Raw genomic sequence first — 17,191 nt, forward strand, 5'->3', positions numbered from 1 at the left:
GCACTGAGCTGTGAGTGGCCAGCGCCAGAGTTATACACTCTGGGTATTAGCGTGTGCCCAGAGTCTATAGAGTATGCACAGGCTACCGGGAAAATGGCCGCCACGGCCATTTTCCCTGTACTGCGCATTCGCAAACGATGGGAAAATGGCCGTGGTGGCTATTTTCCAGTCGTCTTTACAGGGCCGGACCCCCGCGCCAACGTGGGACTCCGGAGAGGTAAGTAATACCTGTGTGCGGTGTGGTGCCCCCTGGACCCAGGGGCCCGTGTGCCCCACACACCCTGCACCCATTATAGATACGCCCCTGGGTGAGGGACTGTCTGTCAGAATGCAGTGTTTTTAGGCATGATTCATAGATGTTTACGCAGTTGAGCGGTTATTGTTGGCCTGCGCATCCGTCAGGTATCATAACCGATGTTGCTCGCAGTAAGGATTTATTGACAGGCAGGGAACGTTTGCGGTCGGCAATGGGCATGTGGCAACTCAAACGCAGGTATGTCGCAACCGTCTCTGCCTGCTACTGTAATCCCATACACAGTGAAAATGACTCTTGCATCTCAGTTCCGGTAGCCATACTGTCTGACCATATTATTACTCAGAAGTCCGAAAATCAACTGATCTGTGACTAATGCTGAGTGTTTGAATGCAGACGCTTGGATTTGCAAAGTCGCTGGTGGGCAATCAATACAAATCCTGGCGGAGGCCATGACATTTGCATATTTTCGGCTGCATTTGCGCAATTTTGGAATCAGAGACTTACTAACAAAAAGAATACATTGGATAATGTTGACTGTATGAGTAAATTGGCTGTACAACTGAGTTACAGTACATAGTAGAACTGGGAAACCTGGGTTACAGTGACTGGGACACTGAACTGGGTTAAACTAAATGTAACATTTTGGGCATCAAGACATACTGTAGTGATGTTACTAGATAGGACTGCAGGTGAAAATGGACTGATTAGGACTGACTGTAGAAATGTTACTGTACAGGACTGGCTGTGGCAAAGTACAGATCAGGTCTAAATATAGGGATGTTATTGGACAAGACTGGTTGTGAGAATGGATTGCTTAGGGCTGACTGTAGGTATGTTACTGGATATAACTGGCTGTGGGAATAGACAGAGCAGGACTGACTGTAGGGATGTTAGTGGACAGGACTGGCTATGAGAATAGACAGATCAGGACTCATTGTAGGGATGTCTCAAGATAGGACTGGTTGAGACTATGGATAGATCAGGACTGACTGTCGGGATATTACTAGATAGGACTGGCTGTGAGTATGGATAGATCAGGACTGACTGTCGGGATATCACTAGATAGGACTGGCTGTGAATATGGATAGATCAGGGCTGACTGTCGGGATATTACTAGATAGGACTGATAGGACTGGCTGTGAGTATGGATAGATCAGGGCTGACTGTCGGGATATTATTAGATAGGACTGGCTGTGAGTATGGATAGATCAGGACTGACTGTCGGGATATTATTAGATAGGACTGGCTGTGAATATGGATAGATCAGGGCTGACTGTCGGGATATTATTAGATAGGACTGGCTGTGAGTATGGATAGATCAGGACTGACTGTCGGGATATTATTAGATAGGACTGGCTGTGAGTATGGATAGATCAGGACTGACTGTCGGGATATTATTAGATAGGACTGGCTGTGAATATGGATAGATCAGGACTGACTGTCGGGATATTATTAGATTGGACTGGCTGTGAGTATGGATAGATCAGGGCTGACTGTCGGGATATTATTAGATAGGACTGGCTGTGAGTATGGATAGATCAGGGCTGACTGTCGGGATATTATTAGATAGGACTGGCTGTGAATATGGATAGATCAGGGCTGACTGTCGGGATATTATTAGATAGGACTGGCTGTGAGTATGAATAGATCAGGGCTGACTGTCGGGATATTATTAGATAGGACTGGCTGTGAGTATGGATAGATCAGGGCTGACTGTTGGGATATTATTAGATAGGACTGGCTGTGAATATGGATAGATCAGGGCTGACTGTCGGGATATTATTAGATAGTACTGGCTGTGAGTATGGATAGATCAGGGCTGACTGTCGGGATATTATTAGATAGGACTGGCTGTGAGTATTATGATCTCAGTGACAATATGTTCACGTGGTTACCATGTGTCTATCCCTAGGAGAGGGATTTAGCAGCTAAGTGACATCACAGTAATTACCTCATTGAGTATCTGTGCACCTTTTTTAGCCTTTTCAACATCCATGGATCCATATGGCACCCATCCACAGCCTTTCACCCAGCTGTTATAATCTGATCTATAGTCAATCTAGAAGATACAGAGAAGGAAAAGGTCATACATGAAGTTTGTCTTCCATTTGTAATAATGTACCACCATGAAGACACTTACATCACTCTGTATGGTATAGGCTTTCTTGGCTGAGGACACACTGATGCTGTCAGGGGGGTAGAAGTAACGATGAATGAGGTGCTTATAGTCAAGGTTGCTGGCAATAGCTTGGGCCTTCTTAGCCAACTGGACTGGTATCATATCCAGAGGGGCAGAGTATTTGGTCTTTATTTTTTCATAGTCCTTTTTGTATTCGATCTAGAATAAACAAGAAACAAATCCATTAACAAATTATACTGTCAGCAATCTATACTGAAGTACATGATTGTATCATAGGTCTTGTAGAGATGTCAAATAAGTTTTCCATACTGTACATGAGACGAACATAATTTCTATTTACAAAGCAAAATAACTGGCATAATCAATGTGTAAAGCAGTTCACCTACTTGTGCAGCTTCATTCAGTAAATGTGCTATTTTAGAGCTTATTTTTTAACACATATGCATTTAACATTGCCCATTTATGCATATTGCACCCATGTGCATATACTTTATGCATGTTACACACATGTGCATGACACTGTGTAACATGCATGTAACAGCCCACATAATAAATATATTTGAGCACAACTGCCACTGTTACAAATACACTTGTCGTATCATATTCACATACTATATGAATATTACGCACGTACACTTTTTCAATATTATACCCATGTGCATACACTTTCAGAATATTACACACATGTACACATGATTTATGAATAGTACACATGATCCCGGCGGTCATGTGACTGTGACTTCCTGGTCAGACCTCCGATCCTCTGGCATTCAGGTCAGTATTTCTCCCTTAACCCTAATCCCTGATCCTAACCCTCCCACTATCCCTAACCCTCCCACTAGTGCCTAACCTTCATCTCCGCAGTCTAACCCTAACCTCCCCCCACAGCCTAACCCTAACCCTCCCGCCAGCAGACTCTTCCTAATGTCGACATTCTCAGAATGTCAACATGTTGACATTTAACACTGTCAACATCATAACTTTCTACATAGTGGTGTCGACATTATGGATGTCGACATTGTCATTGTCGACCTTTTGACTACATAACCTCTCGGGTGGGTGAAACAAAATATGAGTAAGTATGTTTATAGGTCAAACCAGTTGTTCAGATGGGTGCACCCAATTTTACTATGTACTATACACTATACATAACACCCAAGGTACTCTGTAGCATCTTGTTTGCTGACTTGTTCTTTTGTTTAATTTTAAACACATCCCTCAGCAGCTACAATTTAGATTTATGTTGCTGAACATTCCATTTTTATGACTGTGGTATTTTAGGATTTGTGTGCTAACTGGTAAGGTTAGCGCTTCCTCCCCCGGCCTCCTTCTTAGGGGCGAGTAGTTCTTTTTAAAGACATAGGGCTTTAAAAATAGAGTTTCAGCCCACATAATAAATATATTTGAGCACAACTGCCACTGTTACAAATACACTTGTCGTATCATATTCAGCAACCTACAAGGGAAGGTGAAGCTGGTTCTCCTGAGACAAAATGGGACACCAAAAGGGGCACTACTCCACAGTAATTTGCACAGTAATTTGCAATTTGGAACACGTTTTTGAAACACCCCCTCCAGTCTGCGCCCCTCCATTACATAGCATAAAGCAGGGATACATATTATGTGACTCTCCGTCGTTGTGAATGTACTAGTGCCAACATCCTCCTGAGACAAGTTTCACAAGAATTGCTTCACAGATTGCCCGCCGCCAGTATAGACTAAATAAGCTATCACCTTAGGGTGGGCATGGTAATCTTATTTAAACTAAATGAACAATATTAGAGATCACAGACATACATCACTCTGGTTATGAGCCACTTTCACAGAGTGTAGCATCTTGGGGTCATCTTGGATACTGAGAGCTCCAATCATCTTCCCTCGGTTCAATTCATAATCTTTCTTGTATTGCACCTGTGAATAACGGAAGCACATTATAAAAGATGCCAACAAATGTCAATAACTCCTATGCACTAAAGATACAACAATAAGGTAAAATGTGATTGCTCCGGCTGCTGCTATGTACAGTGCCTATTAATCTGTCACTATCACGGTCTTTATGATAAGAGAAATGTGCAGTACTTAAATTACTCAGATATTGTTCCCCAAAGTTAAAATTATTATTTATTACTTAATAAAAGAAGTATATATGTATATCAACAAAATGATAAAAACTGTAATAAAAAAAATATACAAGATAAGTAATTTCTCATTATATTTTGTGAAGAAATGTAATAAACCAAAACTGATTTTATATACCAATTCACACTGGTGAGTATTACTATTATTATTATCATCCTTTATTTATATGCCGCCCAAGGGCTCCGCAGAGCCTTACAAAGTACATAAACAGAGGTAGATTTAGATTTACAGTACAGAATATTTCAGGACACGGACATTGTCATAATATCCAAGTGAGCAGCATGACGGCAAAACACAAGGGATAGGCGCTGTTGTAGGCAGTGGGGAGGAGATGATTATATAAGTGAGGGAAGGAAAAGCACATGAGGGAAGAGGGCCCTGCTCGTGAGAACTTACAGTCTAAAGGGGGGGGCAGACATACAGGGGTGACACACAGGGGAGGGACAGTGATCAAGAAGCATAGAGCATTGGGTTAGGATGGTATCTGGAAGGCTTTGATAAAGTAATGGGTCTTGACAGTCAGTTTAAAGTTTTGCAGAGAGGTGGAGTCTGGAGAGTCTGAAAGGGAGAGAATTCCAGAGGTAGGGAGCAGCACGGGTAAAGTCTTGGAGACAGGAGTGGGAGGAAGCAATCAATTCAGAGGAGAGACGGCACTCATTTGTACAACAAAGTGGGTGAGCTGGATTGTGACGGGAGATACGGTCACAGATGTAAATAGGAGAGAATTGGGTGAGAGCTTTTTAAGTGAGTGTGAGTTTGAATTGGGTTCTGAAGGGGGGGCAGCCAGTATAGAGCTTTCAGGAGAGGGGAGGCAGATGTAGAACGTTTGGAGAGGAAGATGCGCCAGCAGCAGCATTGAGGATAGCTTGGAGTGAAGAGAGGTGGGATTCGTGGAGGCCAGATAAGAGGAGGTAACGGTAGTCCAGTTGGGAGATGATCAGTGAGTGAATGAGGGTCTTAGTTGCTTCCAGAGTCAGAAAGGGTCTAGTCTTTGAGGTATTTCGGAGATTGAAATGCCAGGTCTGCGAGAGGGACAAAATGTGTGGTTTCACGGAGAGGGAGAAGTCAAGAATATCTCCTAGACAACACACTTTTGGGTTAGACGAGATGGTTGTGCTGAAAAGTTTTGAGGTGAGGTTATTCAGCAGCGTGGGAAGATTATCAGCTCAGTCTAGACATGTTAAATTGAAGAAAGCACTGAGACATCCAGAAGGAAATGGCAGAAAGACAGTTGGGTATTTGAGTGAGGAGAAAGGGGGAAAGGTGAGGGGAGGATCTGTACATCTGAGTGTCCTCAGCATAGAGATGATATTGGGGGCCAAAAGAGTTGATGAGCTCATCTAAGGAGAATGTGTGAAGGGAGAATAGAAGAGGTCCAAGAACAGAACCTTGGGGGACACCTACTGGTAGAGCAAGTGGGGGGGGGAGTGGAGTCACAAGACTATGTGGGCGGTTTACAGGTGCCTGAAGTGCCACCAAGTCAAGAAAAATCACCCATACAATGCGCATCAGCACAGAGTCTATTACCTGGAACCATATAGTTATATATACTGTACATATACCATATACATATATATACAATGGTGTTTCTAAACTATACCAGAGTAATTAATTGTCTGTACATCTAAGGGCATTTAATAGAAATGAAATGTGGCAGTAGGAGTGTCTGCCTCTGTAATAGTTGGCAGGCTGCCCTCATAACTCCAAAATCATACCCTTGCCCCTACAATAACACCTCTTCCTTTTACAGTATACTAATTTCCAATGCAATATACATCTTACAGATAATCTACAACAGAATAAGCTGTTTTTCCGTACACAATTGTCATTGCATTAGGTGCAGATCTCTTTTTTTGTCCTTGTCAGATACAGGTCTGCATTTTATTGTACATTTAGATAAATGTCAACATTTATTGAAAGCAAAAACAGAAAGCACACAAAATATAAGGGCTCCTTCAAAAGAGATGAGCTGGTACTTACATCGCTTGCTTTCTTCCTATTCGCTTTTGCTGCAACCAATGGAATTGCGTCAATTTTAATGTCAAACTTCTTTGCTTTGCATCTATCCCAGTCATACTTGTACCATTTCTGTAAAAAAAAGTAAACGTTGATCTTTAAATCTTTATATACAGTATACATATATCATATCCACCAGAGCCATAACTAGACTTTTTGGTGCCCTGTGCCAGAAAGAGCATTGGCGCCCCCCTCATTTTTCAAAGGGACATAATGCACCCAAAAAAGGGGAATGGCCTCATGGGGAAGCACCAGGGATGGCTAGGAGCTGCTGGGGATGAAATTAGAGGAAGCTACAAGTGAGAATGATAATAAACAGAAATTTTACAGGCCCAAACGGCGCCCCCAGACCTGTGGTGCCCTGTGCGGTGGCACTGGCCGCACTACCCTAGCTACGGCCCTGATATCCACCTCACATATTTAATACCTATTACTCATGTTGGTGAGTGTCAGCTGTGAGATATATTTCATGGATTACTGAAGCATTTTTGAAGCTTTAAAATGCCAAATACCACCTTATCCTACACCCATGTTGTGTGCATATCTTGATTTGGATTCAGGAATGTGAATAGTCATCATTTTCATAATGTAAGAAACAGCAAAGAGAAGAGGCATTGGGACAGCATATTTTTATAATAGAAGCTTAAAATAAATGCTATTGCATTACTTTAGTAATTAGAAATTAATTGTATATTAGGGGTCTATTTAGTAAGCTTAAAAAAAATTAATTTGTTTTTATTTTATTTTAGATTGAATCTGCACTGGAAGACCAAGACCAGGTTTCCAGTGCAGTGCATATGTGTGACCCGGCAAGGCCGCAGAAGACACCCCAACTGGCCAGTAGTGGTATGCCTCTGCCTACTCCAGTCATCCAACACTGCAGGCTTACACCACGCCAAATCCTATATCCTGTAAAAGCTAGAGTTTTCCTAGGATTTTGGGCTTCTGCCTATCCATCAAGGCACCCCTACTGGTGAGAAAACTGAAATCTAGTTGGTGCAAAAACAACAACTAGCTCCTTGCGCTAATAAAACAGGTGCGTAAATAAAACAATTCAAGCTGCTAGTCCAAATAGGCCAGTACCACCTGGTCTCAATAAAGTCACCCACAACAAACTACAAATTAGGACTGCGCTATAAAATATAATATCTCATATATCGCTTGTTTGAAATGAATCAATGATCAAGGCTCCTCTAAATATAAAAACAAATTTATTCACAACCTACAATAGATAGAAATAAAAAATAAACATAATAAATAATAAAACAAAAAACATGTATCTAAAACACCAGTGATTGTATAAAATAGCACTGGTGGTGATGACTATATATTTATCATGGATAGCGGCACCCACAGCAAACTACTCCATAATATTAAAATAAACAGTTTTTGGTTTATTTTTTTATTAATTTCTTTTTCTTCTATTTTTTACTCTTTTTTTCAAAAACAAACTTTTTTTTTTTTATTGAATTCTGATCTTGAATCTCAAATTATGCTTTCCAGTTCCAGTGAGCATGCAGGAGTTGATAAGCTGACTGAAGCATACGCTTAGTCATTGCAGTGAGCATACGAGCTTAGTCATTGCAGTGAGTATACGAGCAGTCTGATAGATAGACCCCAGTTCTTTAGAGGGCAGAACAACATTTCAGAGACTGGACAACATAAGTAAATCCAGGTAAACTCCACACATGTAACTGTGGAATGAACCCAGGGCTCCAGAGTGATTAGCACTGCTGTAACAACTAATCAGGCGGTGATTAGCTCATGGATACATTTACAAACATAGAATTTTTAAATTGTCTGTCATAGGATTTGTCCTTTGGTCACTATCCGAATTAGGTCACGGCTCACTTTTATGGCATCTTATATAACAGGAACATGGAAACTTACATCACTGAGGTTGTATGCGTTAAGTCTGGACTGGAGGATGAAGGGAGAATCTGCTGGAATAGAACACTTGAATTTGTCATTTTCATGCTTTGCTTTATAATTCAGCTGGAAAGAATAAAAACATTAATATTATAACACTGTAATTACTGTATGATGGCTACACATGTAGCCGGACACATGATGCTATACACGTAGTCAGACACAGGATGCCTTCAGTGAAAGTATATCTACAATTATTTCTTAAGTATTTTAAGAAATTTAGTTACATCCAACTCTTCGTGATATTTTGTATATTGATGGATCAAAACATGACAACCGTGTCTCTATGACAACTATAATACCATATATTGTAACTTATGGTAAAAGACTATCCTCATTTCAATTATATTTTTCATGCATCAGATTAGAATAGTTTTCTGCTTTGCATTATACAAGACCGCTAGTCTCTGGGAGGCATGTGGGGGCTGTAGCAAAAAACATTGTCTGGTGCTCTAATATGGGCACATTCTGGTTATTAGGCTGAGTGTTCTGTAATATAATAAAAACACATTCACACTAATTACTTACGTCACTGAGCTGCTTGGAATTCACTTGCGCTTGGACCATTTCTGGGGAATCAGTCACTTGAGTGAATTTATTGGTTCCTGGGTGTTTTTTGTAGACATACTGAAATAAAATAGGGAAGTCATTTATTTGTTTTATTTGTATTAGAGAAAGCTGAACAGTAATACCTCTACCCTATAGAGGAATTTTTATCACAGGTCAAGTGGGCCTCTGGTGTTCTCCAAAGGACCATAAACTTAAACTGTAGCTCTTTGTCCCTTGAGATGGTCACGCTGTGTGATATTGCAGTCAATGCAATTGGTGGAACATTACTTGAGTTGAGCGGCTAGGTCAAGCCCATTGGAAGATGAACACATAAAGGTGGATAGTGGTCATCTTCTGTGTTCATCTTCCAATGGACTTGATCAACTCAAGAAATGAACTTCCCAATGTCATCCAAAATTGCCATATTGAATGATGCTCCTTTAATGGCCAATTCCTGGCAACAATGCTCCTTTAATGTCCAACTCCTGGCATCCCAGCCTTCGACTCTATATACAGTTTACAGTATTTACATTAACTCTGCATTATTTGGGTTACTTACATCTTTACATTGATCTAGCTTCTTGTTAGCCTCGTATTCCTGAGTTAAAGTTTGGGGGAAGTAAAAGTTGGTTTTCTCCTCTTCATAGTCAGCTTTGTAATTTTTCTGATATGAAAAAAATAATGGTGATTTTCAGTGTTTATTAATTTATTTATTTAAGCATATATATATATATATATATATACATATATATATGTATATATATATATATATATTTGTTATACTTACATCGCTTCTTAGACCGGAAATTTTAGCGCAGTGCAGCATATAAGGATCCTCATAGCTGCCAATGTAATGTCCCTGAACATTCCTCTGATAGTGATCTTTGTATTTAAGCTGGAATACATAGAAGTTGAATTAAACTGCATGATAATGGTATAAAATATGCAGGACATTGCCTGGTGCTACAGCTGCGGTTATCTCAGATTGAAACAAATTAAAATCCTACAGAGGGTACCAGTAACACTTCATCAGTTGTGAATACATTCTTATGGAAACGTTCTACTAAACGGCCACCAAAAATGTGCAATGATAGTCTCTGAAACTGCAAGTAATGAGTGGCACAAAGCATTTTTGTTTGTGTAAATGCATCTAATATCTGCCTGGAGCATACTTAGGTACACGGCCATGTTCTGGTTCTAGGAATGTCCCAAGTACCTATTTTGGGGAAGAATGTGTCTGACTGTGATTGGTGGAAAGAGCAAAACATCTATTTAAGGTCCATCGCACTTACTCTATAGGACCACCACCGTCTATCATTTTGTGTGCTTGAATGTTTTTATAACATTGGCCAAAGTGAGCTTAGAAATGTGTTTTCCCAAATAAAGCCAATATGGAAGGTGCAGAAAGCACCCTATTGAATGTAAAGGACAATGCCTCATATCTGCTACCTCAAAGGTCTAAGTGGTAAATTTACTAAGAATCGAGATTGATCGAGATTTCAATCTCGGTTGATTTAAGGGTTGATTTTCATCTTGCAAATTTACTAAAGGTAAAGTTTGGTGAGATAGAGAGAGATTTCTCTCTTCTCACTCGTAAAACTCGGGGGAGATAGCTAACTCGAATCAACTCACCATCGGGCATATCGGAAGTACTTTTCACTTAAAATATGCATCTCTCAAATTTACCAAGAATCAGGATGTCAAGCTCGGGTGAGATGACAGCAAACTCTCTGCCCTAATCACTTTTCTAACTCTCCACCTCCTGAGCTGTGAGTTAGCCTGAAACATAAACAAATCATTGTGTTTTGTGTATATTTCTGCCTTTAATTAGTGAAAAACGGGTTAAATTAATTTTTTTTAAAAATGACGTGAGATTCCCCCCAAAAGCCTAACCAGCCCCGGACTTGTCAGTCTGTACTGGTACCTAAAATGAACAAAACGACTAGGGTTCTACCGTAATTTAGGTACCAGCACCAGGCTGCAGGGCCTAGTTTTAAATATAGGGGGGAAAAATTACATATGGGTCCCCCTATATTTAAAACCAGCACCAGTCCCAAAACGACCGGGGTGTAATGCCACAGCCCAGAGACCCTACTACCGGGTCTCCAGGGCCAAAGCATTATCACCCCAAGCTGCTCAGGCCAAGCCGAGGATCTCAGGGGAGGAAGGGACCCCCCAAAAAAGGGGTCCCCCCCTCTCCCGAAACCTCAAACTTGGTCTGAAGCCCGGGGCTCTTCCCCACACCCATGAGCTGTGGGTACGGGAGTAATAAAGTGTAAAATAGATGGAAACTATTGTATTTTACCATGGAATTACAGGTGCCAGCATGCCTGCCCTTTGGCACCTGTGGAACTATAAGTGCCAGCAGGCGGCCACCCCCACTGTAAAATAAATAGTTAAATAAAGACATGACACACACACCATAGTTAGTAAAGATTTATTACACACATACATCAATCACACATACTTACCTTCTAAGAGACGTCTCAGTCCTCTTCTCCAAGTAGAATACGTGTGCATGGCCCTGCAAAAAAGATCGTATACTCACCGACATCCTGGCGCTGCTCTCCGTAGCATCCAGGCTCTTGTTAAAATAAAAAAATGGCTTACCCGAAACCAAGCCGAAGTTGTGTAAGTATATGCTGTTACATATACTTACACTACGCGAAATGACAGATGATCGTGATCATCTGTAATTTCTCCCAGGCCGCTGGCCAATCAGCGGTCACTGTACATTTAGCGGCCGCTCATTGGCTGGGACCCACGTGCTTTGGGAGGGGGACTCTACGTAATTTTTTTTTTTTTTTTACAATTAACCAGTTTTTTACAGGTACAACACAAGCAGCTTACTCATATCTTACTGATATGTGCAGGCTGCTTGCTAGGGAGAGTTGTGCAGAGAGAAATCACTGCAATCTTGGGGGAGATAACTCAAGCTTGCTTTAAAATCACCCAAGAAACTCGACCTACATCATCATCGCCAAACTTGTTTAGCCTCAAATCGCCTGTTGGTAAATTTGAGAGATAAAAAGTGATTAAATCACCCGAGTTTAGGTGATCTGGAGCGAGATGAATCTCATTGCAAATCGGGAACATCTCGAATCTTAGTAAATTTACCGCTAAGAGTCCTGTGTAAAAACAGCTCTGTGGTTCCTCCCTAGGGAACAGCTCTAGAGTACCCTGCCCTCCTTGAATGTTGATTTTGTTTTTACATATTCATGCACTTAGGGCTGATTCAGAGATTTACTCTAATGCATTCGCAACCGCGCATAGGGACACCCACTGCTGTTTTCTCATATCTGTCCGATGACGCACATCAGCAGAAACATCGAGAACATTGATGCAGATCGGGCAACCACGCGGCTTCTGTATGAAGTCTGACCTAACTCAAACACTGCGGCTCTCCTCACACGCTGAGAGCTCTCATGCTGCGAAGGAGATGGCAATAGCTAATTTATGCACGCCCATAAAACGGCATTTAGACGGTCAGACACGCCTGCGATTCATTATCCACCCCCGTTACCTCCCCCAAATGCTGACTACCTGTCACTCACTTTGCGAGTGAATCCTTTGTGCGAGCGTAATCGCAGACCGATCGCTCAATCTGCATAAATATTGCCATAGCGTAAATCTCTAAATCAGGCCCTTAGTTCACATTCACCAATGATCACTTGTATTCCACCCAGTTCTACAGGTCAGAAGATGCAAGAAAAACACACAGGTGGCGCCATTTATATGTGCAAAGTCTATGCGCTTTGCATAACACTGGGCACATATGCGCAGAACCAGAAACAATCGGTGACTGCACGGCAAAAGGAGCATTTTTGCATATTTATTAAATATTCTCTATGATCCATCAGAGACAGCACAAGACACTCACATCTGTGAAGTTCTTTAGGACATGATCAGTGTGAAATTTGGGGGTATCACAGTAATTAATACTGGTTCCTCTGGCTTTTTCATACGATTCCTTGTACAATATCTAGAAGGGAAAAATGAAAGTATTATTAATATTATGGATTGAAATTATGCCTAGAAATACTGCAAATCATAAAAATAGCATTGGTTATGCACACCAAACTATACTGTACATTACAACATAAGCACTAGTCACAAGGGTTGGAGGTCTATTTATACACTAATACTATAGTGTTTATAGTATATACTATACTATACACTAATATACAATATGTAATCTTACCCCCTCATATGCTACATGTAACCATACCCCTTTATATACTATATGTAATCATACCCATTTATATACTATATGTAATCACACTTCCTCATATACTATGTGTAATCATACCCTTATATACTATATGTAATCACATTCCCTCATATACTATATGTAATCATACCCCTTACTATACGTAATCGCACTCCCTCATATACTATAAGTAATTACACCTCTATATACTATATGTAATCACACTCCCTCATATATTGTATGTAATCATACCCATTTATATACTATATCTAATCGCACTCCCTCATATACTATATGCATTCATACCCATTTACATACTATATGTAATCGCACTCCCTCATATACTATAAGTAATTACACCTTTATATACTATATGTAATCGCACTTCCTCACATACTATGTATAATCATACCCTTATATACTATATGTAATCATACCCCTTACTATAAGTAATTGCACTCCCTCATATACTATAAGTAATTACACCTTTATATACTATATGTAATCACACTCCCATATATACCCATTTATATACTATATGTAATTGCACTCCTTCATATACTATAAGTAATTACAACATTATTTACTATATGTAATCACACTCCAATATATATCCATTTATATACTATATGTAATTGCACTCCCTCATATACTATGTGTAATCATACCCTTATATACTACAGTATATGTAATCACACACCCTCATACACTATATGTAATCATCATACCCATTTATATACTATATGTAATTACACCCTTATATACTATATGTAATCATACACCCTTATAAAGTATACATAATCACATTCTCTCATATACTATAAGTAATTACACCTTTATATACTATATGTAATCACTCTCCCTCATATACTGTATGTAATCATACCCATTTATATACTATATGTAACTGCACTCCCTCATATACTATGTGTAATCATACTCTTATATACTATATGTAATAACACACCCTCATATACTATATGTAATCATACCCCTTTATATACTACATGTAATCACACACCCTTATATACTATAAGTAATTACACATTTATATACTATATGTAATCACACTCCCATATATACCCAATTATATAGTATATGTAATTGCACTCCCTAATATACTATATGTAATCATATCCATTTATATACTATATGTAATCGCACTCCCTCATATACTATAATTTATTTATTTATTTACAGTTTCTTATATAGCGCAGCAAATTCCGTTGCACTTTAGCAAATTCCGTTGCACTTTAGCAAATTCCGTTGCGCTTTAATCTTACCCCTTTATATGTACTGTAATTGTAAAAAAAGAACCTGTTGCATAGTAATTTTATCAATTCTGGCAGAAAACAGTGATTCCTCAGATACTTAAAGAGCAACTCAATATTATGATACGATCAATATTATAAAAATAAATCAATAATAGTAACAATCCCAAGGTGTGAACACTGCATGCTTAGAACATACATCACTTAGGGCCTTTCCAGCTTTTCTGAGTTGTCGCAGCAATGGATTTTCTGTGGCAGGAAGAGTGTGGTAAGCTGTGGGCCCCTTGGACTTCTCGTAATCTGCTTTGTACTGCACCTGGAAACAATGCAAATGTTACTGTTTCTATAGCAAATGGATCTGTTAACGCTTGTCTTTTCACCATTCCAATACATTGAATGGCAATAGATTCATTGCAAGGAAAAAGACAACTTAATCTACCAGCTTCCTCTCTCTGCATCACATCTCCCAAGTCCTTTTTTTAAAAGTGTTTGTTGAGAACTTTATTCACCTTTTCAATGACTTCCTTGCGAGTTACTATCACATTATTTACATATAGAATCGGTTGCACTCATTTCTCATCTTTAGAATTGGAGTACAAGAATGGATCAACTTGACTTCATGTAAATTCCTCCTCATTGGCCCTGGCCAAATGCTTGAGTCCAAATAATTATATCTGTAATTTGCACTTCTCCTTTTTTGGTATATTATTCAAATTACACTAGTATGGGGACAGAATTCATCAAGCTCCGAAAATACAATATTTTCACTGCGGGAGCATTCACCATCTTCAGATGGAGTTTTCTCCAGCAACCCGCTCCTTCCCCTATGGAAAGTAGTCCCGGGTTGCAAAGAGGGATCCTTTCAGATCCCTCTGCCCCTATCCGGCTCCTTCCGCCGGTTGCCGGTGCTTTTGAGCGCATGCATGACTTGCAGGTCACGTGGGGGCACTAGTGTCACTGCTGCGGAAGGAGCAGTGAAGCTCTTCGGGGAGACAGATGATTTTCATCTGTCTCTGCACCGAAGCAATGATGAATTGCTCCAGTGCTCTTGTCAAATTAGTATGTTAATTATCCGGACCCCGAAAATTAACATAATGAATAGAGCCCCCTGGGGTGGAGACATTTCCCTATTCCTCCCCTGTGAAGGAACAGGGGAAATGTCTGTCGGTAGGTCACGCCAGCGCATATACTGCCCGATGCGGTCAACTTGCAACTACAAAATATTGCATCAGGCAACATGCTGGACGATTCAGCATGTCTGACCGATCAATATTTTGTATTTTGCGAATAGTCGCGTAAATACACAGTACAGATAATTGTATAATGTATGCCCAGCATAGGTCAACTGTCAACTCTTGGTTTACTGTCTTCTTTTTCTTTTTTTTTACTTTATTAGCAACTGAACAATGCCACCTAGAGACAATGAGGTTAAGTAAACTATGAAACACTTAAGGCTCATACACACTTAACGATATGCTCCATGAGCGATATAATTAAGTGTATCTCCTGCACTGCCAGGCTCAATGTCGTTCCCGACATTGAGCATACACACTGTAAGATATCATTAACAATAACGTTCAGTGACTGCACCCTCCCTCATCCCCAAACTTGCACAACCTGACGATATCGTCAGGTTGCCCTGTAAGTACGGGCGATGAAAGACATCGTTAACGATCCGCGGGGCCAGGCATCGTTAACGATATCATGCATATACACTGGACAATATTGAACGCGATGAACGATAACGATATTGTTATCATCCAATTTATCGTCTAGTATGTATGTGGCTTTACTGTACAGTGGTTTAGGAATACAGCATATGAATAAACATTATTCTAACTGTATGTATCTAACTATAGTTGATTTAACTTCCTAGCATTCTCGTACCGTGCTAGCGTTCAGTCTGGCCTTCTTGTTCATCCGGTATTCTGGCGTTTCCGTTTGTACGAAGTTGATTTGGTCTTTAATGTTCTCAAAGTCTTCATGGTATTTCCTCTGTTGGTAGAAGATGAGTTAAAATGTAGTGTTCACTTTCTGTATTTCTGTGTGCAAACTCCTGGTGTGTGTGTACAGTGTATCGTCAGGTCAGACACTTACATCGCTCAGATTATCGGCGTTCATTCTGGCCACTGCAACTTCATAGCATGGAGTCTGGCTCCATTTTCCTTTCACTTTCTTCTGGTAATCCTCACGATATTTTATCTGTGTCAGGAAACATAGATATCAGGACATGGTAAGGGAAGGAAAATGTACTGTAGGTAATAATAGGAGACACATAAGATAGAGTGAAGAATGGAGGAGGAGGCGACAAGGAAATAACAGCGGGAGAAAACCAAGGAAAGGTAACCACAGAGAAAGGCGGGAAATACAGCCGATCGGCGTGAAGGAAATTTATGAGGTGGCGATGGCTGCCCTGCTGGCACTCACAGTGATGGTGGTGATGGATATGGAGATGATAGGGATAGTATAATGATGATGGTAAGACTAAAGGAAGCTTCCACCTAAAGCTGAATAAGGAATGTTGAGGAGAGCTATGTAAGACATGCTATAGTATGGAATGTTACTTCTCTGGGACTCCCGCCAATCTCATCTGCTGCATGCAGTGTTCATGTGATGCAATCTATTACTTTCTTTCAGACTACGGCTAGATGTATCAAGCCCTGAAAAGCAATAAAGTGGAG

At 40.2% G+C, this 17,191-nt stretch overlaps 1 protein-coding gene across 19 annotated transcripts in view; it reads right to left on the minus strand.

The window, feature by feature from the left end:
• Positions 1–17,191, minus strand: part of NEB (nebulin) — a 203,217-nt gene that overhangs the window by 156,979 nt on the left and 29,047 nt on the right. For all 19 annotated transcript variants that reach the window (XM_088462027.1, XM_088462026.1, XM_088462030.1 and 16 more), the window contains 12 exons: positions 16,608–16,712; positions 16,398–16,505; positions 14,710–14,826; positions 12,910–13,011; positions 9,817–9,924; positions 9,589–9,693; positions 9,009–9,107; positions 8,442–8,546; positions 6,516–6,623; positions 4,194–4,307; positions 2,397–2,594; positions 2,208–2,315 (listed from right to left, as the gene is read on the minus strand). In XM_088462027.1, coding sequence (XP_088318153.1) covers positions 2,208–2,315; positions 2,397–2,594; positions 4,194–4,307; positions 6,516–6,623; positions 8,442–8,546; positions 9,009–9,107; positions 9,589–9,693; positions 9,817–9,924; positions 12,910–13,011; positions 14,710–14,826; positions 16,398–16,505; positions 16,608–16,712 — 1,377 coding nt within the window. The remainder of the gene's footprint in view (positions 1–2,207; positions 2,316–2,396; positions 2,595–4,193; positions 4,308–6,515; positions 6,624–8,441; positions 8,547–9,008; positions 9,108–9,588; positions 9,694–9,816; positions 9,925–12,909; positions 13,012–14,709; positions 14,827–16,397; positions 16,506–16,607; positions 16,713–17,191) is intronic.

Source organism: Taudactylus pleione, unplaced genomic scaffold (genome assembly GCF_031769625.1).
Source record: "Taudactylus pleione unplaced genomic scaffold, aTauple2 ptg001137l, whole genome shotgun sequence".
NCBI lineage: Eukaryota > Metazoa > Chordata > Amphibia > Anura > Myobatrachidae > Taudactylus > Taudactylus pleione.